The sequence below is a fragment of the Lathyrus oleraceus genome, chromosome 4 (genome assembly GCF_024323335.1).
Source record: "Lathyrus oleraceus cultivar Zhongwan6 chromosome 4, CAAS_Psat_ZW6_1.0, whole genome shotgun sequence".
Taxonomy (NCBI): domain Eukaryota; kingdom Viridiplantae; phylum Streptophyta; class Magnoliopsida; order Fabales; family Fabaceae; genus Lathyrus; species Lathyrus oleraceus.
This window is the reverse complement of record NC_066582.1, coordinates 34,837,247-34,862,845: the sequence shown is the minus strand read 5'-3', so window position 1 is coordinate 34,862,845 and position 25,599 is coordinate 34,837,247. Positions and strand designations below refer to the sequence as shown.

General features: G+C 34.5%; 2 protein-coding genes and 1 non-coding gene across 3 annotated transcripts; 1 reads left to right on the top strand and 2 right to left on the bottom strand.

Annotated features, from left to right (window-relative positions):
- Window positions 1-6,032: 6,032 nt before the first annotated feature.
- Window positions 6,033-7,680, bottom strand: LOC127138655 (protein ANTAGONIST OF LIKE HETEROCHROMATIN PROTEIN 1). The gene has a single exon (XM_051065139.1). It carries the CDS (start codon window positions 7,616-7,618, stop codon window positions 6,206-6,208), a length of 1,413 nt encoding a protein of 470 aa, XP_050921096.1. The 5' UTR covers window positions 7,619-7,680; the 3' UTR covers window positions 6,033-6,205.
- A 6,453-nt stretch (window positions 7,681-14,133) lies between these two features.
- On the bottom strand, window positions 14,134-14,238 carry LOC127076892 (small nucleolar RNA R71). Its single transcript, XR_007786908.1, has one exon. It is a non-coding gene; the product is annotated as a small nucleolar RNA R71 (small nucleolar RNA).
- An 845-nt stretch (window positions 14,239-15,083) lies between these two features.
- On the top strand, window positions 15,084-15,605 carry LOC127135866 (uncharacterized). The gene has a single exon (XM_051062495.1). It carries the CDS (start codon window positions 15,084-15,086, stop codon window positions 15,603-15,605), a length of 522 nt encoding a protein of 173 aa, XP_050918452.1.
- Window positions 15,606-25,599: the final 9,994 nt, after the last annotated feature.

Here is a 25,599-nt window from a genome sequence, read left to right as displayed (position 1 = left end):
ATAATCTGACAATGAAGTGATTAAGAGTTGTGAGTATGAGATTTTTAGAGTTCGAAAATAATGCCCATGGACCTGAATCATAAGTTAGCCTTAATACAATGAAATAAGACGATTATTCTCGGATGGTACTTATAGACAGATGATGATGTGATCCTTATTGAACGATCTTGATTTAATCACCAAACCTTTTTGGTGAGTATATAGGGTGTGTGCACCATATGGTTCAAAAAATCTAATGATATTAAAATGAGTTATCTCTTTCTAGATTGGACTTAGCCTAATACAAAACAATTTCTCCAAAGCCTTTACATGAGAAAATCAAATGATATCTTGATATTGAATTGATTAGTTTTGTTGAGAATCAAAACACGCGCTTTATTTTAAGGCCTTAACCATGTTATATATGGACCATAATACCTAAAATATCTTTCGTGAACCATATTCATTGTTGTATTCAGGCATGAATGATCATTTATTTTATAGGGAATATTAAACTTATCACTTTGGAGTTTATTCAATGCTTTATCATAGATTTTACTTGTATCTTTCTTGTAACGCACACCACACATTGTAGACTCGTTTATGTGGTGGATTTGAAGTGTCCTTAAGATCAAATATTGATTTAAGATTTAATTTTAGACACTTGTTCCAATTACCTGAAATCGTGATGAGTGAGTGATAATTCTTATGATTTTAGGTGACCTTCAAATAACCTTTGTTTTCCACATGGACCTCTTATGTTTGTGCTTTATGACCTAGAATTATGTAGGCATTGATGAGTAATGTCAATCTAAATTGAATTATGTCGCTTTATGGGATACCTTTTTAATCTCGCTATCATAAATATTGGTTCAAAACCAATCATGAACTATCGTGAACCACCGTCTCAAGGTAAAGGTTAATGAGGATGCGGGCAATGAAACCTCCATCAAAACCGAGTATGACAATTGACCCTTATGGTATTATCAAAGGGAGCAAGGCAAAGACGTCAAAGTAAATGTTAGTTAGGTATTTGAAAAGGAAGTAAATGATGTGGATGTTTCTAGAGTTGTCGAGAAGGAGACGCCAGAATTTGCAAAATGGGTGGTCATATTTTTTGGAAACTTTTAAAACACAAATGTAGTTATGTCTTGATTTTAAATTTGCTAGGATTTTTACATATTCTATTTTAATTCCATCTTTTGGGTTTGGGGTTTGAGAGAGGAGTCAAGTTGTTGATGTTGTTGTTGACATTTTAGTTGGAAAGGGAATGTAATTCTTGTTGTTGTGAAGTGCATGGAAATTGCAAATCAACGTGGTTGGAATAAGCTCTAGATTAAAATCGATTTTATGATGATCATCAAAGCTTCTACTAACCCTCTTTTGATCCCTTGGAGATTAAGGAACAAATGTATATCTTGCTTGGAAATTTTTAACAAAACAAACATCATCATAACCCACATATCTGGAAAAGAGAACTCTTGTGTTGACTACCTTGCAAATATAGATCTAAGTGCAAGTTCCTCCATATTTTTTTATTCCATCCCGATTGGGATAAGGGATAATTTTGTAAAGAACAGGTTAGAAAAATCATTTTTTTCGTTTTCATCTTTTTTATGGGACCATCTTAGCTAGAACAAAATCACCTTTGTGGCTTCTAAAAATGCCACCACAATCTGTAGCATTTATACTAACATTAAACGCTCGGTCACAGTTGAATTTGATCCATCATGGGTTTGGAGGGATCCAATGCACCTCCTTTATGTTGGGAGTTATGGGAGGCTAAATGCTAATATCAAAAGCTTTAATTGTGGAGAAGTTCAAGACTGAGATATAAGAGGTGGTGACAATGTTATTGTCAGCTATCTTCACTTGCATGCTAATTCAATTGATGGACTCCAATATGCTAATATTTTAGTTGTTTTTCTTGAGGGCGTTTCTAGCAGACCATATTTGATTCAACAAAAAAAATAGTTATAACTTTCATCACCATAGCAACTTGATGAGATCTTCCATGCCCACAAAGTTGGAACCAATCCTTAACAGACAACATTCGCACATTAGTATTAGCCTTATTTTTAGCCATATCCACAAACCATTGGCATATCTGCATTGAAAAAAGACACGAGTAACACTCTCTATATTAGAAATGCAAAGACCTTCAGGTTAAGGCTACTGTCAAGTACAAGAGGGGTTAAACTTGCCAGAAAAGGGAACCAGGATGGAAAATCAAGAGGGAAATCCCATATACTATCTTTGATTAAATTAGAAACAAAATTGTTGGTCTTAATTCCTTTTGATGCCAGGAACTCCAAAGTGAAATTATTGTCATCTTCGATATCATATTTATTTTTTATTGTTTTCCAATTTGCGTGTATAGTGTTTGATATGTCGTGTGTTTGTATTCTTTTTAAGTTATCTGAATTTATTTGTATTGTTCGTGTAACATTGTTATCATTCACTTAGACTAATATGTTGTATTAATATTCATTCGCTTCAACTATTTTAGTCATTGTACCTTTAAGAAATCTCTTGACTTTTTGATTTAGTTATTGTAGTCCATGTTTGTTTCTTTTAAGCGTAGCAATTGGTTTTATGTCAAAATTACGAGTGTTGCTTGAATCACAAGTTATAATACTTGAATCAAGGTTGCAAGATTGTGTGGTTCGAATCATACATTTGTGTGAGTTGAATCATAAAGCATCATGAAAGGTGAGATTTTCTCTACCTCAATTGAGTCGAATCATAGCAATGTATGATTCGAACCACAAACTTCTTTTATTCAAATCATGGAGTAATCATGACTCGAATCATGACATGTGTCCCCTATTTCCAACCTTTGATTCAAGATGATTATCTATTTGATTCGAATCATTACCTAATGATTTGATAAAAACCTTTTGTCTTAATAAGTTGAGAGAAGAACAATTCCAAATAGTGTGTATCTACCCTCTTGCACCATTATTCACCTTTCTCCTTTTTGTCAATGAAAATGTATGTGTCACATAAGAGAGAAAAACTTAGAAAAAGTGTGATGAAACACATCTCTAGATTCATTGTTGTTCTTGTATTCTTGTTGAAGACCAAGAAACCCATAGAAAATGAATAGGATTTGATCAATCAAGTGATATGATTGATCAATCTTAGAACAAACACCCAAGAACTTAGAAACCCATTTTTGCCAAGAAACATGTGAGAACTTAGTTGTGTTCTTCATTCACCAACAACAAAATTCCTTATTGATACCTTGTGATTAACCTCCTAAAATATGAATATTGTCAATGTTAGTTATGTGTGTGAGATTCTTCAGATACTACTCATAATCTTCAACCTTTGTTAAAAACCATTGTTGTGGATCTTTAACTCTAAAGGTTGAGTATGAGAGGTAGATAAATGGTACATTAGGGAATCTAATATTTTTCTTTGAAGTTATTTTTGTGTATCAGGTGGAAGAATCGCTTCTTGGACATGGATTTTGGTTTTATGATGTTCACAAGAGAGAATAATCTATATATACTCTATTTAAGACTTTGGTGAAACCATGTGAATGTTGTCGCAGAACAAAGTTGGGAGTTATCCAATGAATCAAGGCTAATCGCAATCAATCAAACAAGTCTTCATCAGATTCGAGGAAAGAATGTTTCAGAAAGGATGCTTGTAGCATGTTATTATGGATAACAAGACTATTGGATCAATATCATTAAGCATCTTGTTGTGTAGTAGTTGAGTATCTGCACCAACAGAAGGAATAATTATTAAATTCATGTGTAGGCTAATGCAATGTGTCTATTAGCATCCAGATTGATGATAGCTCGTTATATCAAAATACTTGTATATTAACTCTTGAATATAGTGGAAGACCTGATTGTTTTTCCCAATGGTATCAAAATCTTTACCAATATCCACCTTAAGAGTCATGTTTCCATGCATATTGTCTAAGCAAGTGCCGTCTTTAATATTCCTACCATTGATGAACCCTTTTTTCTCTTTAGAAACGAGGATTGTAATTATAGATGATAACCTGTCATCTAAGATCTTATAAACAATTTTGTATTTGAAATTAGACATGGCTATAGGTATGAACACGTCCACTGTTTAAGCAAATTTGGACTTTGGAACCGGGATAACAGTAGTAGCATTAAAATTGGGAAGCATCCATCCTGTATTGAAAAACTCTGTAACAGCTTCACAAACATCCTTTCCTACAACATCACAATAACTGTGGTAGAAAACCCCACTAAAATTGTATGGACCTGTTGCATTGGATTTGTTGAGATTAAAAATAGCATTAGAGATTTCATCTTTGGAGGGGAGCATGGTCAGAATATTGTTTGTGTTTGAATCCACAAGAGTGAGAATGAACTCATTCACATTGTCTGCATTTTTATTTGTACCTACAAAACAAAAGAGGTTAGTAAAATAATTGACTCCAAGAGCAACCATAACTTCAGGGTCTTTGATTATGTTATCACCATCCTTAAGGATTGAGATTGTGCACTTGGATCTTTTGATCTTTGCAATTATATGAAAGAAATCAGTGTTCCTTGGATGATTTCATTAAAATAGGAAGATTTTTGAATACCAAGAATTTTTTATAAATTATGGTAAATTTTAATTGAAAATCACAAACTTCATTACTATGAAAAAATATTTGCAATTGTATGTTGAATACTACACAATTTATTTGAGTTTTATAATTTTTTTATTAAATACCACAAAATAATTATCATAATTATTTTTATAAATCTTATAAAATCTCAGTCCAATACTCTTCGATGTCTCTTTAAATTGTATTTATGTAACTTTTTTCAATGAACTTCATAAATTGTTTTTTAATAATATTTATGAAACTTACATGCCTAATAATGTGCATTTAATAATATTTTCTTCAAACTGTAAATTTTATTTAATAAAAATAATTGATAGCTGATAAATATGATCGGTAGTTGATAGTTTATAATTGATAATTAGTAAAATAATTTGAATGTTTGTTAAATTAATGGTTAAATTAGATAAATATAAAATAATATAAAAAATATTTTTAATATAAAAAATTAGTGATCATATTATTTTTATATAATATTATCAAATTAATTTTTATTGGATAAAAATAAATACATCAATAAACACATCACATTTATATATAAAGTTTGTAATGAAATTTAATAAGATAAATAAAATAATAATATTGTAATACTGAATTAAATTATATTAATTTAAAACAATAATACAATAAATTTATTATCAAAATAAAGCTACAATGCTATTACACATTTATTTTACTATAAATTATAATAAAATATAAATGGTAAAAAAGTAAGAAGCTAAAAGTTATAAGTTTAAAAGCTATTTTAGCTTTTTTTAAAACTCACAAAATAATAATAAAAAAAACTACAAACTACATAACACTTATCAAATAATTTTTTTTATTAATAGTAGCTGAAAATTTAAAAACTAAAAAGATTTTAAAAAAAGAAAACAACAACTAATTTTTGGTCTAAGAAACAGACCCTCAACATCCTTTGTACTTAAAAGAAAGAAAAAAAAACTAGAAAAGCGATAAGAAAAAGACTATCAACATCTATTTTACGAAAAGAAAAAACTAGAAGAGCTTACCGTTTTGAATTTTTTTGGGGTACATTTTGGAATGAAGATTAAGACTTTGAGTCTAAATGACTAAATTTTTACAAATAGTTGAGCAAATGGTCCACCGTCCATGTGCATAGGATAGCAATAGGACCACCTAGATTTGTTATGCTAACAAAATTATTCTCTCTTCGTTCAAATACTAGACTTTGCCTTTGCCATTTAGCTTCATATACTTCTTCAATACCTTTCGTGTTACGTTAGCTTTCAAATTCCCAAACATTTATCAGGAAATAGACATGAATTTCAAGAAATACCCCTACTGTGTCCTAACATTATGGGACACAACACAACAAAACAAAACATAACCTCAGTACCTATTTTAAGAATAAAAATCAATATTACTACTTTTAACAAGACATCCAAGGATAACAAACTCAAAATTATAGAAACAAAAACCAAAAGTCTTTCATCAAACAGAATTCAACTGTTTCATTCATTTTATGTAATTTGTATAAAAAATCTCTCTCACTCTATATCTTATAGTATATTGAACTAACAATCCACAACATGATAACCCATCACTAATGTTACGATCTTTGTTCATCATCATGATCATGACATAACAGAAAACAGAAAACTACAAAAAAGTAGTGCCGGCGCGGCCACGATGTAACAAATCATGAGCAATATTGTCTCTAGCCAGAACAGCAGCAGCAGATCGAACACCATTCTCCGCCACCATCTCATCGTCGAACAGATCAAAACTCCACTCAGGGTCCATCTTCTCATTCCTCATTTCGCAAATATTATGCAAAACACAACAAGCACCAAGAACACCAGGCAAATCCTCAATCTTCACCTCTGTTCTCTTCTGCAAACATGACCACCTACCTTTCACTTTCGCAAACGCATCTTTACAAACCTTCTGAATATCCCCAACTTTCTCATTAAAAGCATGCTGCGTCCATGTCAGATTTTGATGTGTATAAGGAACCAAAATTCCATCCATCAGAGGAAACCCAGAGTTTCCAACAACCCAAACATCTTTCAAATTCCCTCTCATAACTCTCTGATACAAAACAGATTTCTCCAAAACTTGATCATCAGGATAAGAACCGGGCCAACCAATACAAACATCAGTGAAAATCCCCTTCGTATCAACCACACCCTGAACAGTAACAGAGTACGAAGTTTTCTGGTTCCTCTGAGTGTGTCTCTTATTGAAATAAGAATTCACATTGGACTTAGGTGCAATTATTGGAATATGAGTAGTATACATTGAACCACCAACATTCGGTATTCCAGAAAGAGACTCATACTCTTGTTTAATTAACTTGAGGTTTTTCTCATCAGGCCAACTAATAAACTTCGGCATAAGAACTTTTTTAATCGCAGCACAAACCTCAAGAACAAGTTTATGACAAGTGGATATACCCAACCCGAACCGCTTCGAAACTAGCCTAAGCGGATCACCTGTCGCGAGCCTCCAAATACAAACCGCCACGCGCTGCTGCACCGGAATCGCGTCCCGGAGCATCGTGTTTTTCTTGGTAACAGCCGAATCGAGTTCACTACAAATAAAGTGGAAAGTTGATTTGCTCATCCGAAAACATCTCCGGAACTCTTGTTCCGGAAATTCAGGGCTGATGCAGCTTTGCCACCAGTCTTGTGAACGGTTTTTAACCCATAACCGTCTTTGTGGGCCCACTATGGAAGAAGTAGTTGCAATCGCAGTCGCGTCTGAGCCACGCGCTTTCTTTGTAACTTGCGGGTCGAAATCTAACTGTAACAGCTCGTTTGAATTAGATTTCGTTGGTGTTTGTTGCAGTTGTGGTTGTTCTTGTTTTGGAATTTGCTTGTCGAATTGAATGAGAGAAGTGAGGATATTGTTTAATGTATTACTATTAGTATCATCATTGAAAATGTTACTGTTGATGTTCCATTGAGTTTCTGAGCCTTCTGGGTAACTTCGTTTCTTTGAGTTTAGATTGGGTTCCATTTCTGGGAACAAGAATGAGAAATCTTCTAGAGTAGGAAATGTGATTTCCATGTGAAGTTGAAAAAAGAGAATGTGAAGGGTGAAGAATAGGATGAGTTTGAGAAGAAGAAAAAAAGTGAAATGGGTTTATATGAGTAAGGAGGGAAAGGGAAAGGTACGGAAGCGTGTGAACGCACGCGGTAGGTTTGACTATGACTATGACTATGAAGGATGGGATAGTGAACAGTGATGAGTGTTTAGGGAAAAGATAATAAACGTGTTATTTTTCTCGTTTTGGTTGTTCTCATTTCTCAACGCAACGCGTTTGAATAATACGAAAAACGATGGAAATACAAGAGAAATGTGTCAGAAGGTTCTGTCAACTAAGAGAATCAAATCAACACTGTTTATTGGGATTTAACAAAGACAGTGCCCAATAAACACAAGCCATTTAACTAATAAACCAAAAACAATTTTTTTTAGATGTTTAACACACTACAATGGCTGTATTTTTATAATGGGTTATTAAGCTGACCTAATACAACAACTAAATGTCAATATTTATAGTGTTTCATTTCTTATAATATAAGTATTCTATGTATTATTTTAATATAAAAAGTTATAACTTAGAATAAAAGTCAATTTTTTTATTCATTATAATATTAATTTATTTATTTAAATTTAAATTTAATTAATTTATTTTAATATGCATTTATGATAATGGATTTTACTGTACTTTTACCATCTATGTCTATAAATATAAGTTTTTTTTTTAATTTTTTAATGTCCCTTTTCTATATTAAAGTGTATTAATTATATTTTACCTATATACTTTTAATTATATTATATTATTTTTATAATATGCATTAAAAAAAAATCATCACCATTATCTAATTCATTGGATTGATTAATCCGATTCAGGGATCAAGTTCTGACATCAAATGGTTTCAACCCCTTCGGATCATAGTTGCGGGAAATTAAACTCTGATCCTCCTTATCAAGTTTAACGTTAACCATCACTGAATTAATTAACGATTGATTATATACACTAAATATTTAAACTCAAACATGACATAATTCTCTTTTAAGATTAAACTTGTAAAATTATATAAATTGACAATAAATTTAATACTTCAATCAATTTTTTTTTCGTGATTTATCCTAGAAAAATTTATATTCCTAAATAATTGTGTTTCTTAAGGTTATATATCTTCAACAAAATTAATACTTCAATTAATATTTTCTTTTTAATTTTCTAGATTTATTCTAGACAATCTTATACTCGTGAAATAATTTTCTCTTAAATTAAACTTGTAAAATTATACAAAATCGTCGATACTTCAATCAATTTTTTAAATTCTTGTGACTTATTCTAGAGGATCTTATATTTAGTGACAAATATATTAATAATAAACATTTAACAACAACAATTTTGTTAAATTGTTGAATTTATTATTATATCATTGAAAAAATATGAGAATCGAGATCTAAATGATTTGAATTTGAAATATAGGAATTAGAATGAGATAAAGGACTCATTCGTTTAATTTTTTAAAAGGGTTACATATCTTTATTGAAGAAACTTTACAATTAAAAAAAATAATCATCAAATAAAAAATCGGTTTAAATAGTTATTTTAGATATTCTATCATTTTGCTATAATTTTTTTGAGTATCAAATTTTTAAAATATCACTTAAATTTGAAACTATTTCAAATAAATTTATAAAAATTATTTTTTTAAACATTTTTTTGAAAAAAAAAGTGATTTTAACTAAGTTTTAATCTTCAACAATAATATATATTTATGTTATAGAATGTCAAAACTAATCTTTTAATTCATAAAAAATGAATTTAAAAAACTTTTAATAATTAAAAAATATGTTTTTATAAAAATTATATTAAAAAATATTTTTATAAAATTTAAAAGTAAAATAAACGGGTCCATAATTAAAAGAGAAAATTGTGTTTAAATTTTAAAAATAATCATTTTAATATTAAATTCATTATATAAATTAACAATTAAAGAAGTAAATTAAATTTTTGATATCTAAAGAATTTAAAATAATTCCTTAAAAAATAAATCATAATTATTAAGAATGATAAAAAGTTAGATTGAGATACATCCATGATACAATTGATGTGTTTAATTACTTTATTCCAACAATGGAAATGAATTTTATACAAACATTCTATCGTATTTTACCGTTTACTTTTATAGAATAATTGAATAATTAAAAAATATTATTTTCATCCCGTTGTCAAACAAATTACTTAATCATATTGTTAAAATAATAGTAATAAAATCTGATCCAATCTTTGACCAGAAAATCTTCCAAAACGCAACAATATTGCCCATGTGTCGTACCAATATGTTGTGACATCGCGTCCAACATACGTCCCTTTTGCACCTCCATATAGCTTAAGTAAGCTAGATTAATCTTGAACACTTCTCCATGTTGTTGTTTTGCAAAATATAGGCAATCCAAAAGGAACAACAATCTCCCCCTTTGACAAATTATGGCAAAACAACTCTTCAAGATAAGTAGCACTCATTCAATCATAACAAGTGACATTCAGCAGAAAACTACCATAGCATACACTTTCATCAGCAGCAGCTTTCATCAGAGTTGTAGCACACTAATGGAAAATTAATAGCATAGATGCATGCCACAAAAAGTATTACCCAAAAGTCAATCAGACAGACATGCAATCATTCACAACTTAGTCATGTATGACACTCAATCAACTCATAGTTAGTTGCATACTATCCTACTAACTAACAATTAGTAGCAAACAATTATTCACATACTTAGTCATGCATAACACAAATAGTTAATAGTTAATATCAGGATATGTAAAATACTACTAATACAAAAGATCACTCCAAAATGGCCAAATGTCTTTCCCGATGCTCCAGCATGTGAGCACATCATTAGTACTTATCCATATGGTTAGTACTAAGAAAATACATGTGGTATTCCCCCTTTTTTCCATAGTTTAGCAAAGGGTTGGTACATCAAATAACACCAAGAGGTCGGTCATGCATAGGTTAGTATGTTAGCACATACACAGCCAAAACATGAGTAGAACAACCAGAACAACATCCACAGATGCATAAACATTAAATTTGTTTTATTGTACAAAGTTTAAAGAGGCTATAGAGCCTTTACAAATAAAGTATGCCCAGATATAAGGGCCAGAAATAGTTAATCTAGAACACTTGAACTTATTCTTCAATCCATCCTTTGTAGTTCTTGTAAGCAGACCAGTTTTCATCAGCCTATGAGTCTGAATCATATTTTTGAACATGTCTCTTCTTCACAACCTTCACTTTGGTGACATACTCCTTACTAGTTATAAATGATCCAACAAATGATCCACCAGGTGTATCTCCTCTATTTGCAAAAGAAGAGGAACCAAGCCCATTGTTCTTCTTTTCCCCAGCCTCATAGAATCTTTCAATAGCTTTCATGATAGAGATTCCCTTGTTAGAGGGTCTCTTCTTTGAACTTACAGTCTTCAGACTTATATTGAAGGAGACAAACATATGTGGGAAAGAGTAGAAGGTATCAAGGTAAATATAGCATAAGATTTAGATTCTTGCTTGTAAAGAATGTCCATGTAATAGGAGGTTTAGAAAAAGTGAATTTTGCATTGTTTCATGTGCAACACACACACACACACACACACACACACACACACACACACACACAGAGAGAGAGAGAGAGAGACTCCCTTGCAGACCTTCCTAGCATTGACTACTATTGAATCTCACAAATACAAACCCTTTTTTCAAAGTGGATTGCATCTAATGTTTTAGTGAAAGTGTTAAAGACAAATGTCATGACATAATCCTTCAACATTTTCTTCACCCATAGTAGATTCTTACAATAGCTCTCTGTAGTAGTGTATTCATTTTCACCAGAAGATAAGGTTACACTGATTTAATCCCTGCTTACCCAAGATATTATGTTGTTGACAAGAGCGAAGCTTCCATCACTATCATCATCACCAATGTAACTTATCATGAGTTTTTCCTTGTTTGTCACACACAAACTTCCTTCAGTAGTTGTACCACTTCTTCAAATGTCAAAACTTCTTTTGACAATCTCCTTTCAAGGCATGTCCTTATGTGATACAACCATATCCACTTTAATATTCTTTCGTCTTTTGTGAGAAGATCTTTGCCATCCAACCTTTTTTGAATGATGAACACAACAACCAAGGCATTAACTTTAGTATCTGTCTTTGATCTTAACATTCTAGTTTCTTCACAGATATCGAAAACAATGATAACAAAGAAAGGTATAGTGTTTCCGACTTAATTCACATGAAAATTTAAGTCATTTTTCTTTCCCTTTTAGAGTATTATGCTTGTGCATTGTCTATATTTTAGGTATTTAGGTTGCTAGAGAGATCGAGCGAGGAAATGGTGCAAAATGGTGGAAAACGAAGCAAAAAGACATTTCTGCACTAATATGACGCCCTCCCTGAAGGGATGACGCCTGTCATGACGTAGCATGGTCAAAGGCGTCACCACTAAAGGAAAATATATGAAGAATCTGAGCACCAACTAGATGATGGGTTACCCGTCACGCAGGTGGCGTTCGCCATCTCCCCACGATCCATGACGAGTAGGGCATCAGGGTCATGATGCCTGTCATGGCTCTACGATTCAGAAAAATCAACCACATTTTGTGACTTGGCCTCCAAATTTCCACCCACCTTTCCACTACTTTTTGCACGTTTTAGGACATTTGTACACGAATTTTACCTATATAAATAGGTATTTAAAATTCAGTTTTTCTATCCAAGCTTTTAGAATTTTTTTTTGCGCTGAAACTTCAGTTTTGTAAAAGCGTTTATTTGCTCACACTAACTAAAAATTGTAGTTTAGATTTAAGTTCTGAAAATTTCCAGTGCACTCTTGGATCGTTCGTATTGTAATCTTGCCAACATCATAATTCTGGAGTTTAATTCAAAGTTTATTTAGTATTTGTTTTGGAGCATTTATTATTTTATTACATGAAGTTTCTTTGTTATTTCAGGTTTTGAGTTTATTGTTTATCTACTTGTTATAATACTACTTGCATGTGCCTAGTATTTTATTATTATTATTATTATTAAGTATGTTTTGCATGTTAGATTTAATTTTCAGCAATTGTTTTTGTATTGTTATACCATGTTCAACTAAATTTTTAGAGCCTAATATGCGAGGACCGTCGTTTCGACGATGCTCACATTTAAGTCGTAAATTAAATAATCAAATGAGATTTGTTTAAGGACTGAATTTTAATCTATTTTTAACTTAAACATTCACTACGGAAGCACAATTTAGAGTCATCGGTTCAGATTCAAAAGAACGGAACCGATATCGGACTTAAATAAAAAATCATAATTTGATTAATTGTTATGCGAAAGCACTTTTCTTCAAATTACAAAAATAGTTATTTTCAAAAAGTGATTTTAAGAACATGAACGTACACATGAAAATGGGTGTTTATGCATTTAAAATTTGGTATTAGACGAGCGAAAGCGTGTAATACCTTTAAACTTAATTTTCACCTTAAACAACTTTTTGATTAATTAAAAGTAATTAGTTTAAAAAAATAAAATTTTACACTTTAACATGCTGAACACGCGAAAGCAGCATTATAGATTTTAGGCTAAAACTCGATTCCGGCTGCGCGAAAGCGAACAGTTCCTTTAAATTAACTCTTTTTATTATAATAAAATACTATCCCAATTTAATTAATTATTATTACAATATACAAGTATTTTTGGTCGATGCGAGCCACATTCTCGTCTCCGCTTTAATTGATTTTTCATACCAGTTTATTTTAATTCTTTTGCATCAAACATTGTTATTATTAGTCTTAGATTTACACTGAAGTGATAGATTAAAATATGATTGACATTTGGTCCCTGTGGGTTCAATCTTTTTATTACTACGATATTTTCGTACACTTGCGGACCTATCAAGTTTTTGACGCCGTTGTCGGGGACCATTAGTCAATATCGTGATTTCGTTGCTTTACCGTATAGACTAAGCCATTCTTTTTCTTTTACTCCCCCTCTTTCGATTGTATGTCAAGTATCTGCTCATCCAGGGATGAGTTAGAACAACTGATTGACGGAATCGAGCGTTTTATCCATATAAGACGCCACTTAGAACAACTCTACGCGTAATTTACCATTCCTATGGCCATGACAAACAATGAGCGTCCCTTTAAGGACTATGTCTTCCCATCTCAGGACGAGCCTCATTCGAGCATTACTCCCCCTAATGTTCAAGCTGATAGCTTTGAACTCAAACCCTATCAGGTGCAAATCGTGCAGTAGAACCAGTTCTCCAGAAAGCCATACGGAGGACCCAAATCTAAATCTTTTTGTGTTCCTTCAGTATGCCAACACGTACAAGAGTAATGGAGTCGATCCCAAAGTCATTAGATTACATCTTTTTCCTTTTTTCCCTCAGGGATAGAGCCAGAGCTTGGCTACAATCCCTCCCAGCTAATTACATTACGACATGGAATGAGCTCAAGAAGGTTTTCCTTTTCCGGTATTTCCCTCTATTTAAATCAACAGTTTAAGAAATCAGATCACTTGTTTTAGATAAGATGATGGATAATCTCTCTTTGACATGGGAAAGGTACAAATAAATGATGAGCCTTTGCCCGCATCATGGCCTAGAGCAGTGGCTTATTATCCATGCTTTCTATAATGGTATTCTCTATAACATAAGGATGATAGTTGATGTTGCAGCATACGGGGATGATGGACAAGCCCTTCTCTGAGGCCTACCAACTTATTGAGAATATGGCCCAAAATCATTAATAGAGGGGTAGCGAGTGTACCCTTGTTGAAAAATATAAAACGAAAGGTGATATGTATGAAGTGAAGAGCCGAGATCATGTTAATTCTAAGGTAGATTCCCTTACACAAAAGATTGAGAACCTAACCATTACTCCCGCAACTACCGTAGATGCAATGACTCCTCTTTGTGAGATTCGTGGAGTGTAAGGATATGTCACATCTGACTGTCAAATTTGATTTTTGCCTTCTCATGACCATGTGAATTATGTGTAGGATAATACTTACTCTAACACATATAATCCTGGATGGATGAATCATCCTAATTTATCCTATAAAAACAACAATGCTCTTTTTGCACCAAGCCCACTGCCCGCCACTCTCCCCGATGGAGAATTCTAATCTTGAACTCATGTTGGAGAATTTTATTATGTCTCAGACCCAACATTATAAAGAATTTATGAACCAAAATGTTCATACTAATGAGATGATCAAACAATTGGAAAATAAGGTTGACGCCATTACCACCCATAATAAGATTCTTGCTACCTAAATAACTCAAGTAGCCCAACAACAAATGGCAATTGTTGGAGCATTCCCAAGCCAACCATAACCCAACCTCATAGGCCATTTTAATGCCATCACACTACAAAGGGGACAAAATTAGATGGCCCAGTTGATCCTAGAGTGAGAGACCCGACAATAGGACGAAGAGTAGAGCCAATGAGATTTAATGATAGTACCCCAGATAGAGTAGAACCAGAAGCTGATAATAGGTTGGCACCCAAATTAAAGGAGACAGTTAAGAAGGAACAATGGTATGTACATGCTTCCCCATATAAGTTACTCATCCCATACCCTCAGAGACTTGCCAATTCTAAAATTGAGGGTCAATTTAAAAAGTTTATGGAGCTCTTGAAGCATATCCACATTATTGTTCCCTTTATGGAGGCCATTACACAAATTCCCTCTTACGCTAAGCTCCTCAAGGAGATCCTGTCTAATAAAAGAAAGCTTGACAATAATAGTACTGTGGGACTCACTGAAGAGTGTAGTGCCATAATACAAAATAATATGCCACCAAAGTTGAAAGATCCATGGAGTTTTTCCATCCCATGTGTAATTAGCAAATATGTCATCAACAAAGCTCTTTTTGATTTAGGAGCTAGCATGAATTTGATGCCTCTCTCGATCTGTGAGAGGCTGGATTCACAAGGTTTAAAGCCCACTAATATGTCCCTCTAGTGGTTGATTATTCAGTCAAGTATCCCATAGGTATTCTGGAAGATATTCTAGTTAGGATATGCCAGTTGTACATGAAGGAGAATTGTCATCCAAGGCGCAGCGAAATTTAAAAATTTCTCCATTTAGTGATCCTTATGAATGGGCATGATCAGTGATAGAATCGTTACCTCTTGTGGCGATTCAAACCTTTGGTGCATATCTCTTATAACGATAAAAACTTTGGATACAAATCCACGGAGCGATCACGAACGTTGAACGATGACAACGTCTCTACTCAGTCCACATGAACGGGTTCCTTCAATCTCAGTGCTAGCTGGTACGAATGAAAGCTTTGAGTGAGAGAGAGAGAGAGGGAAACGAAATTCCAAGTCTTCATTTGAGTCTGAGTGACAATGCTTCTACCCAAGGGTTCTATTTATAGAACCACTTGTGTGGGCTTCAAGCTAAAAGCCCACTTAAGTGTATTTTGGCCCATATCTTATAATATGCCCAAATCACTTAAGCGTGTGGTACCTTACCATATTTCATATTCCACTTAAGTGCGCCGTACCTTACGATGTTCCTTAGTTACTCTATCTCTCATCAATCCGTCCTTTGTGTGTGACCCTGTAGGTTTTCGCGACGTTGGCAATTATATCAAATCGCGCATTTAACATAATAAACAGTGAGCGGTATCTAGCAACACATCACTGCTACACAAGTCACGAAAATGTCATGTGATCTGACAAATCCTTCTGTGATAATAATTATGTGTATAATTACCCCTTTGCCCTTATGTCTATATTGAACACAAGGTATAGACCGTGTCATCCTTGTCCAGTTCAATATTGGGCCCGTAGACATTTATCCTGTTACGCAGGATGGGAAAATTCCATCTAGGTCACTCATGTCCCTCAGCATGCTTCGTGGAGTACCCATCAACTGTCTTTATGGTTATCCAGTTACGGACAATATTGGATCAACAATAAAGCACTCGACTCTACATCTAGGATCCATAGTGGTTTCAGGTCGAAGAGTGGTATACACCATTATCACCATGAGAATAACTTATGACACTTTGCATAACTTTCTATATAGTATTCTCATAGCGGGTCAATCTGGTATAAGTATTACTCTTAATATTCATACCTATGTTTAAGACTTGATAACTCTTTATCCATGATCCATGAGATGTGATCATCAGTCTACAAACATAATAGTCTTAATGCTTTAATGTTATCCCACTTCACAATAAAGCTCGACTACGGATACTTTAAGAATAATGTCCTTATGTTTAATGTGATCTCATGATTAAGTCATACTTGATACATTAAACGGACTAGCTATTCTAGGGACTTTATTAAACAAACATAATAAAGAAAAAACCTTTTATTATTAATAAATAATTCGATACAAGTACCAAAAGTATTGGCCTCTAGGGCTTACACCAACAATTTCCCACTAGCACTAGAGCCAATCAGGCATACCCCTAATGCCCATTGATCTAGTATGGTCATCATGCTTCTGCTGCGCAAGAGGCTTTGTCAGTGGGTCAGCAATATTGTCAAGTGTAGGTACTCTACATATTTTCACATCTCCTCTATCTATTATCTCTCGAATGAGGTGATAACGCTTGAGTATGTGTTTGGATCGTTGGTGAGATCTAGGCTCCTTAGCTTGTGCGATAACACCATTGTTATCATAATAGAGACCAATGGGACCCACAATGCTAGGGACTATGCCAAGTTCACTAATGAACTTTTTGATCCAAACAACTTTTTTTGCTGCACTTGAGGCAGCAATATACTCGGCCTCGGTTGTAGAATTAGCAACTGTATCTTGCTTTGAACTTTTCTAGCTCACAGCGCCACCATTTAAGCAAAACACATAACCATTGGAATCATTCATATTAAAGCGTCTCAGCACTTTGTCTATATACTCTGACTTAGGCCAAGCATTTTGTGATCTATCTCTATAGATTCTGATTCCTAATATATAGGTTGTTTCACCTAGGTCCTTCATAGAAAAGCATTTCCCAACCAAGACTTTACTTGTTGTAGGGTAGGGATATCGTTTCCAATGAGTAATATGTCATCTACATATAATACCAGGAAAACGATCATGCTCCCACTAACCTTCTTGTAGACACAGGGCTCATGTTCGTACTTGATCCATGAGTAATACATCACCTTGATCAGTTATGAGATATCAATATCTCTTAGGTAGGTGACGTATCCTGCCTGACCTACGCTGGTCTTGTTCTACTTGAGCAGGTTGCTCTTTACACAACTATTTGTGTTTCCTGCTCTAATTCCTCCATAGGTGTATCGATGCTTTGTGATTCTTGAATTTCTTCAAGCTCTACTTTCCTCCCACTGATTCCTTTGGAATTAAAATCCTTTTCTAGGAAAACTCCAGTTCGAGCGACAAACACTTTGCCCTCAGAAGGATTGTAGAAGTGATACCCTCTTATTTCTTTAGGATACCCCACAAATAAGCATTTGTCAAATTTGGGATCAATCTTATTTGAAATTTGTCATTTCACATAAACTTCGCAACCCCAAATCTTCATGTAAGACATATGTGGTTTCTTACCACTCCATATCTCATATGGTGTCTTCTCAACCTTTTTGGATGGAACACGGTTAAGTGTGTAAGCTGCTGTCAATAATGCATGTCCCCAAAAGGAGTTTGGAAGATCGGCGTGACCAATCATGGATCGGACCATGTCTAACAGGGTTCGATTTCTTCTCTCAGATACACCATTCCATTGGGGTGTTTCAGGAGGAGTAAGTTGGGATAGGATCCCACACTCTTTCAGATGGTCATCAAACTCTAGGCTTAAATACTCACCACCTCGATCTAATTGAAGAGTTTTAATATTATTACCTAGTTGGTTTTGTACTTCATTCTTGAATTCCTTGAACTTTTCAAAGGACTCTGATTTGTGTTTCATTAAATACACATAACCATATCTACTGAAATCATCAGTAAATGTGATGAAGTACTGAAAACCTCCTCTAGCTGGTATGTTCAGTGGTCCACATACATCAGTATGTATGAGGGCCAAAAGATCATTAGCTCTTTCACCTTTTCCTGTGAATGGAGACTTTGTCATCTTTCCAATTAAACAAGACCTGCATGTCTCATATGATTCATAATCAAAAGAGTCCAAGAGTCCATCTTTATGGAGTTTGGAAATGCGTTTCTCATTTATGTGACCTAATCGACAATGCCAAAGGTAAGTCTGATTTAACTCATTAGGTTTCATCCTTTTAGTATTAATGTTATAAATAGGCATTTCAAGATCAAGGACATATAGTCCATTGTTCATTTGTGCAGTAGCATAGAATATTTCATTCAAATAAATTGAGCAACAATTGTTCTTTATTGTAAATGAAAAACCAAACTTGTCCAAACAAGAAACGGAATTAATATTCCTGCTAATTGCAGGTACATAATAACAGTTCTCTAACTGAATTATTAAACCACTAGGTAAAGTCAATACATAAGTTCCTACGGCTAAGGCAGCAACCTTTGCTCCATTGCCAACTCGTAGGTCGACTTCACCTTTTGCCAAATCTCTACTCCCTTTTAGTCCCTGCACATTAGTACAAATGTGAGAACCGCATCCAGTATCTAATACCCATGATGCAGAAGTAGATAAATTAATTTCAATAACAAAAACACCTGAAGTTGAAGTCTCTACTCCATTCTTCTTATCTTCCAGATATTTTGGGCAGTTTCTCTTCCAGTGTCCGGTCTTACCGCAATGGAAGCAGGTGCCTTCTTTTGTTATGCCTCCACTAGGCTTTAAAGCAGCAACGGTGGGTTTGGGTTTGGCAACTTCCTTGCCTTTCCCTTTATCACCCTGCTTAGTGGGCCTTTTGTTCTGTCTCTTTCCATTTCCGATCATCAGAATGGACTTCCCTTTTGACTTCAGATTCTGCTCGGCAGTTCTTAACATGGCGAGCAGTTCAAGAAGAGATTTGTCCATTTCATTCATATTGAAATTTAGGACAAATTGACTGAATCTATCTGGCAACGATTGCAAGATCAAGTCAGTCGCAAGTTCCTTTTTCGAGGGGAAAACCCAACCTCTCAAGGTTTTCCACATACCCAATCATCTTGAGCACATGGGGATCTACAGGGGCTCCCTCAGCTAACTTGCCTTGAAAAAGGGCTTTTGAAACTTCAAACTTCTCATGCCTCACTTGCTCTTGATAGAGCATTTTCAAGTGTTCGATCATATCGAACGCTGCCATGTTCTCATGTTGCTTTTGCAATTCTGAGTTCATGGTAGCTAGCATGAGACAAGCAATTTCATTGACATCATCGACATGCTTCTTATAAGCATCTCTTTCTGCCTTAGGTGCAGAACTAGGAGGTTCCTCTTCAGGAACAGGTGTCTCCAAGACATACAACTTTTTATCATGTTTGAGGACAATCCTCAGGTTTCGGTGTCAATCCAGAAAATTTGTCCCAAACAATTTTTCCTTATCAAGGATTGATCGCAGGATGTTGTTAGAGGTGTTTGTTGTCATGGTAATCTACATAAGGATTAATGAAAATATAAGTATCATTGACATATTTAATTAGGGCTTTAATCAAATATGCTCCCACTATTTTACTCAAAACAAATGACCCTCATCATTTGATTCGGAAAATCCCGTTGGAAGATTTTCTAGTGGGTCGAGATCCATATTTCACTTCGTTCTAAGTCCGCGTAGGCGGATTACACAAAACTAGGTTATTTATGTAGGAACTCCTTCCAATTGTATCTCATACAACTCTCGAAAATTTCAGTTGGGTGAATAACTCCTTATTCCAATCCATCATATGGATCATTCCCAACTCTTGCTTCTAAACATATATAATATTATTATAATTAAGTTTGACCCATCGTTTTAGCAGTTGGATATTACAATTATCCCATCGCACCTTACCAATATAGAAAATGCACCTCGCGTAGGCGAAACCTACATTATCCGATACTAGTCTTGATGAGTGCTAAAACTTGGAAAGCAAACATATATAATATTATCATAATTTGTTTAGTTAAGTTTGACCTATTGTTTTAACAGTTGGATATTACAATTATCCCATCGCACCTTACTAATATAGAACATGCACCTCGCGTAGGCGAAACCTACATTATCTGATACTAGTCTTGATGAGTGTTAAAACTTGGAAAGCATAAACTTAATATTTAATTTGAGGGAATTACAATTTTTCTGATCTCACCGGCTTATTTAACATATAAATTGTCTCTCACATGCATCAACATACATTCACATGCATCAACATACATACATACATAATGAAACATTTATGGCCCATAGCGCAATTGTTCTCCCAAGCCAATGAGAGAACCTAAGCTAACCTAACAACGATCTAAGCTTCTCCAAGCAAGATCTTCAAGGTTGTCCTCCTTTGGCACTGACTTCTTTGCTTTCTTCATATCATTACATTACATAAAAGAAACTCATTTTACATACGAGGGAGTGAGATGAGAAAAGAAGTTACATTGAGAGATTAAAAGAGAGGCACGACACGCAGGTCGTATTTTAAAAACCAAAACAAAATAAAGGAAAACTAAGGCCATAACCGATCACCACAAGACAATAATAAACACATTATTATTATTATTAATTCTTTTTTAATTAATTAAAACCAAATTAAATTTCGACGACCGATCACACTACGCAGAGTTAGCCAGGAGTCCGCTGCCCGGTTAGCGGATGGTGGTTCCGCTGACCATTCATCGGACGGGGGTCAAGGGGGCAGCGCCCCTGGCCGAAATTTTTAATGAACAATTCATTTAAAATCGACGTCGTTTTTCGCATCAACATTTGATACTTTAAAGCACTGAGTTAGCCAAACGGGTGAATTTTGCCTTGCGTTAACCGGTTAACCATATGCGTTAACCGGTTAACACTGTTTGAAATCTGTTCAAAAATTGTTTTCTGCCTTGCGTTAACCGGTTAACCAAATGCGTTAACCGGTTAACACTGTTTGAAAATCTCTTGAAAAACTGTTTTCCGTCTTGCGTTAACCGGTTAACCAAATGCGTTAACCGGTTAACACTGTTTGAAAATCTCTTGGAAAACTGTTTCCCATCTTGCGTTAACCGGTTAACCAAATGCGTTAACCGGTTAACACTGTTTGAAAACTTAAAATTTTTATTTCGTATTGCGTTAACCGGTTAACCATATGCGTTAACCGGTTAACACTGTTCCAAAAAGTGTTTAGAAAGCACAACTCTTGTGCAGTCATAACCTCAATCACATAACTCTCTGACAACACAACCCTTGTGCCGTCACTAACCCTGATGCACCAATTTCACACCGTCAAACACGTCTCGATTGTTGATTCAATATGATTGATCAACACGTCATTGCTTCACCATACTAATGTCGGATCAAGAAGCAAACGACCATTGATCGCTCAAAGGAAAACAACCATTGAGTGTTTGAATGAACGAAACGAGAACACTATATCATATATAATGTATATTGCATCAGGATTACATATATCATATATATAACTTGATCGATCTCAATTTAATCTTTGATTCATTTTGTCTTTAATCGTATTAATACATAAAATAAACAGTTATCAGATTCATGGTTTTGTAAGTGGCTCTGATACCACTGAAGGAGAATTGCCATCCAAGGCGCAACGGAATTTAAAAATTTCTCCATTTAGTGATCCTTACGAATAGGCATGATCAATGATAAAATCGTTACCTCTTGTGGCGATTCAAACCTTTGGTGCAAATCTCTTGTAACGATCAAAACTTTGGATACAAATCCACGGAGCGATCACGAACGTTGAACGATGACAACGTCTCTACTCAGTCCACACGAACGGGTTCCTTCAATCTCAGTGCTAGCTGGTACGAATGAAGGCTTTGAGTGAGAGAGAGGGGGAAACGAAATTCCAAGTCTTCACTTGAGTCTGAGTGACAATGCTTCTACCCAAGGGTTCTATTTATAGAACCACTTGTGTGGGCTTCAAGCTAAAAGCCCACTTAAGTGTATTTTGGCCCATATCTTATAATATGCCAAAAATCACTTAAGCGTGTGGTACCTTACCATATTTCGTATTCCACTTAAATGCACTGTATCTTACGATGTTCTTTAGTTACTCTATCTCTCATCAATCTATCCTTTGTGTGTGACCCTGTAGGTTTTCGCGACGTTGGCAATTATATTAAATCGCGCATTTAACATAATAAACAGTGAGCGGTATCTAGCAACATATCACTGCTACCCAAGTCACGAAAATGTCATGTGATCTGACAAATCCTTCTGTGATAATAATTATGTGTATAATTATCCCTTTTCCTTTATGTCTATATTGAACACAAGGTATAGACCGTGTCATCCTTGTCCAGTTCAATATTGGGCCCATAGACATTTATCCTGTTACGCAGGATGGGCAAATTCCATCTAGGTCACTCATGTCCCTTAGCATGATTTGTGGAGTACCCATCAACTGTCTTTATGGTTATCCAGTTACGGACAACGTTGGATCATCAATAAAGCACTCGACTCTACATCTAGGATCCATAGTGGTTTCAGGTCGAAGAGTGGTATACACCATTATCACCATGAGAATAACTTATGACACTTTGCATAACTTTCTATATAGTATTCTCATAGCGGGTCAATCCGGTATAATTATTACTCTTAATATTCATACCTATGTTTAAGACTTGATAACTCTTTATCCATGATCCATGAGATGTGATCATCAGTCTACAAACATAATAGTCTTAATGCTTTAATGTTATCCCACTTCACAATAAAGCTCGAATACAGATACTTTAAGAATAGTGTGCTTATGTTTAATGTGATCTCATGATTAAGTCATACTTGATACATTAAACGGACTAGCTATTCTAGGGACTTTATTAAACAAACATAATAAAGAAAAAGCCTTTTATTATTAATAAATAATTCGATACAAGTACCAAAAGTATTGGCCTCTAGGGCTTACACCAACAGTACATCCCTACTGACTTTGTAATGATGGATGTAAAGGAAGATTCCATCATTTTGATCTTATTAAGAAGGCCATTTTTAGCCACCATTGGTGCGATTATTGATGTGAAATGAGGGAAGCTTAATTTTGAGGTTGGTGAGGAAAAAATTAAGTTCATTCTTTACCAGGTTTTGAAAGCTCCAATTATCGATGATTCATGCTGTTTTATTGACATCATCGATGAATGTTTAAAAGAATTGTCGCTAGAGGCACCTCTTGCTAAAAAGCCAGTTGTGCCTACTGCATCGGATATGGAGGAAGCCGAGGCTGGGGTGTTATTAATGAAGGTTTAGATCAGTGCCTTACTTTGACCCCCAACCCGATGCCCGACATAAAAAAAAGGTAGAGCCTAAGGAGTTACCCAAATTCTGAGTTAAATTGCCCTATTATAGTCAATGCTAGCCTTAGTAGAGATGAAAATGATAATTTACTTGTCGTCCTGAAGAGATATCCTGTTGCCTTATGATACACCCTGAGTGACCTTAAGGGTATCATCCCATCTATGTGCATGCACCAGATCATGCTAGAAGAGGATTCTAAATCCTCTCAAGTGCACAAAAGGTGGTTGGACTCGAATATAAGTGAGGTAATTAAGAAGGAGGTTATGAAACTTTTGGATGCCAGGATTATATATCCCATTTCAGATAGTAAGTGGATGAGTATAATACATATAGTGTCGAAGAAAGGTGGGGGTACTATAGTTAAGAATGAGAGAGGTGATTCATTGGCCACACATACACTGATTGGATAGAGGATGTGCATAGACTACTAAAAGTTGAATAAAGCCACAAGGAAGGATCACTTATGTCATACCCTCAAACTTGCCCTTCCCTTTTCACTTTTCATATGACTTTTGGTTTGAGATTCATCTGCATTCATTCATACCAAATACATGTGCATCATTCACTCATATTAACAATTTCAAACATATCATTATAGATTCAAAGTTTGTGGTTATTTATACCTAACATTATCTAGGGTTTGATTGAGAATCAAGCCCTAGGGACTATGGTGGTGCAGTCAATCCAATCAAGGTATGAAACCCTAATTCTTATTGCTTGGGACCTTAGTTCATGGAGGTTGCATCATGGTATTCAATCAAGGGATGAAACCATAATTCTTGGTGCTTGGAACCTTGGTTCATGGAGATTGTAATCATGGTATTCACCTATGCACAAAACCCTAATTATTGGTCTTTGGTACTCATGGATCATATGGTTTGCCTTGAGCTTGGGATTGATCTTGAAACCCTAATATTAGGTCCATTTGATTGAGATTTAGTTGTGGAGTTAATTGCTTGGTTTGAGGTCTTTGATTAAATGGTTTGCATATTGAAACCCTAATCATTGATGCCTTGCATTTGTGGGCAATTTGGGTTATCTATTGATCTTGTGATTGACTTTGGAACCATAATTCATTGGAATGTGGTTCTTGATCATTATGGTATGCATCATCAATCGTCAAGTTTGATATTATCCTTGGGAATCATTCATCAAGTTTACCATTGGATTTACATGTCTACTTTGCTTGATAATTCATTTTAAACCAAGGCCTTGTTACTCAAGTCTCATTCAAGCTTTCATTAAAGTCATGTTTCATTCTAGGTTCATTCAAAGTCCTCATTCAAAAGGCATGTTTCATTCAAATATCATAGTCCATTGATTCAAGTCCATGGTGCATTCATTGGTTAATGTTTCATAGTGCATTCTTGGTCCACTGGCTCATGATTCATCATGCATTCAAAGTCCATTGATTCATTCTTCATAGTACATTCCTTTTTTCATGATTCATTATGCATTCCTAATCTATTGATCTTTGATTCATGGTGCATCCTAAGTCCATTTATTCAAGTTCATAGTCCATTCAAATGTCATGGTTTCAAGCTATGATTCAAGCATGGATTTTGGAGGGAAATTTCAATTTGAAAGTAAAGCACTACATTGAATCATAAAGGGCTATGTCCATT